The sequence below is a fragment of the Suricata suricatta genome, chromosome 11 (assembly GCF_006229205.1).
Source record: "Suricata suricatta isolate VVHF042 chromosome 11, meerkat_22Aug2017_6uvM2_HiC, whole genome shotgun sequence".
Taxonomy (NCBI): domain Eukaryota; kingdom Metazoa; phylum Chordata; class Mammalia; order Carnivora; family Herpestidae; genus Suricata; species Suricata suricatta.
This window is the reverse complement of record NC_043710.1, coordinates 13,329,788-13,331,877: the sequence shown is the minus strand read 5'-3', so window position 1 is coordinate 13,331,877 and position 2,090 is coordinate 13,329,788. Positions and strand designations below refer to the sequence as shown.

The window sequence follows — 2,090 nt, the reverse complement described above, 5'->3', positions numbered from 1 at the left end:
TTTTGCCCAAAACAAACCTTTGGGTATACTATAAATTGAGATACAACTGACACTATATCTCCAAAATGTATCTCCTGGTATGTTTTACCATATAAACAAAACTAATTCCCACTATGATGTGTTATACTTTTTTACTCCTACAGCTGTCAAATATCTGTCTAGTGTGCTAACTTTGCAGTCAGTTTCACCTTAGGCAAAATATCTTTCATAGGACAATGTTTTGAGTACTGGGATTTCTGCATTTGGGAAATTTGTGTTTTAACATTTTTATTATGGGGACACCTGGATTCTGCAGTTGGTTAAGTGGCCAACTCCTGATTAGAGTCAGGTCATGATCTCATGGTTTGTGGAATGGAGCCCTGCATCCGGCTGTGCACTGACGGGGCTGAGCCTTCTTCACATTCTCTCCCTTCCACTCTCTCTCTCCCTCCTTCCCAAACTAAATAAATAAACATTGAAAAACCTTAATATATAAAAGACATATGTATTGGGTCATATGATTGATGTATTTTATAAATGTCATTTTGTGATTATATCATATGTAGTAGAAAAATTACTGTAAAGACTAGTAAAATAGTCACCTATATATCTAATCCTAAACATTTAACTTTTTTTGTTTTTTCTTTTACTATCCAAATCTTCTTATCTTTATCAATTTTAATCTATCCAACAATAAAAACACCTATCTATTATCTAGCTCATTAATTATATCAAAAGGGTTTCTAAACCGTGTTACTCTTGTTATTCCGGGGTGTAGAGTATCATGGCCTAGATATTGGATATATGAAGATATTTAGCAGCTTAACCACTGTCTAACATTTAGATCTCAGTAGCATCCCAGCTCTTGGATATGACAATCAAAATGCCACTAGACAAAGGAAAACATTCTTTATGGAGTAAAATGTCATCAGTTGAGAACTACTGATCTATTTCCATTTCTCTATGTGTATATAGTTGTTCTCAGTGGGATATAAGTTAATTTTCAAATATCCTGAATAAGTTTGGATGTATTTTATTTATACTAGTTTGACATACCAAAACTTCTCTTCGGAGTTATACATGATATCTATTGACTGTGATGATATCTCTATCCAGAATTGATGTTCTAGTAAATCCGGATGGAAAAGCACAACCTGACAGTGATGAATGAGTTCATTCTTGAGGGAATCACACGACGTACTGAATTGCAAGCTCCATTATTTGGACTCTTCCTCATCATCTACTCAGTCTCAGTGGTGGGCAACCTGGGCATGATCATGCTCACCACGGTAGAATCCAGACTGCAAACACCCATGTACTTCTTTCTCAAGCACCTGGCTCTCACTGATCTGGGTTACTCAACAACTGTAGGGCCAAAAATGTTAGTAAGTTTTGCTGTGGAAGAAAACACAATCTCCTATTATTTGTGTGCCACTCAGGGAGCATTCTACATTATGTTCATCGTTAGTGAGCTTTTCATTCTGTCAGCTATGTCCTATGACCGTTACGTGGCCATCTGTAACCCTCTGCTCTATCCAGTCATCATGTCACAAAGGGTGTGTCAGGTGCTGATGGCAATCCTCTATCTCTACAGCACATTGGTGTCTTTGTCAATCAACATAAATATTTTTACTTCATCCTTCTGTGGCTACAATATTATCAATCATTTCTACTGTGACTGTCTTCCCTTGGTATCCTTGCTGTGCTCAAACATGCATGAAATTGAATTGATGATTTTGATTTTCTCAATTTTAAATATGATTTCATCCTTTCCTATAGTTGTTGTGTCTTACCTGCTGATCCTGGCAGCCATCGTCAGGATGAACTCCACTGAGGGGAGATACAAGGCCTTTTCCACTTGTGGGTCCCACTTGACAGTAGTCACAGTGTTCTATGGAACTTTAATATTTATGTATGTGCAACCTGAGTCCAGTCATTCCTTTGACACTGATAAAGTGGCATCCATATTTTACACCCTTGTTATCCCCATGCTTAATCCCTTGATCTATAGCCTGAGAAACAAAGATGTAAAATATGCATTACATAAGGTATGGAAAAAAATAGGCAATAACTTTTCTTAAGTTTTGTTTACTCTGTGGTTCCTCTGAATT

At 36.8% G+C, this 2,090-nt stretch overlaps 1 protein-coding gene across 1 annotated transcript; it reads left to right on the top strand.

Moving 5' to 3' along the window:
• The first annotated feature begins 1,118 nt into the window (after positions 1-1,118).
• Positions 1,119-2,090, top strand: LOC115307043 (olfactory receptor 8K3-like). The gene has a single exon (XM_029957686.1). It carries the CDS (start codon positions 1,119-1,121, stop codon positions 2,058-2,060), a length of 942 nt encoding a protein of 313 aa, XP_029813546.1. The 3' UTR covers positions 2,061-2,090.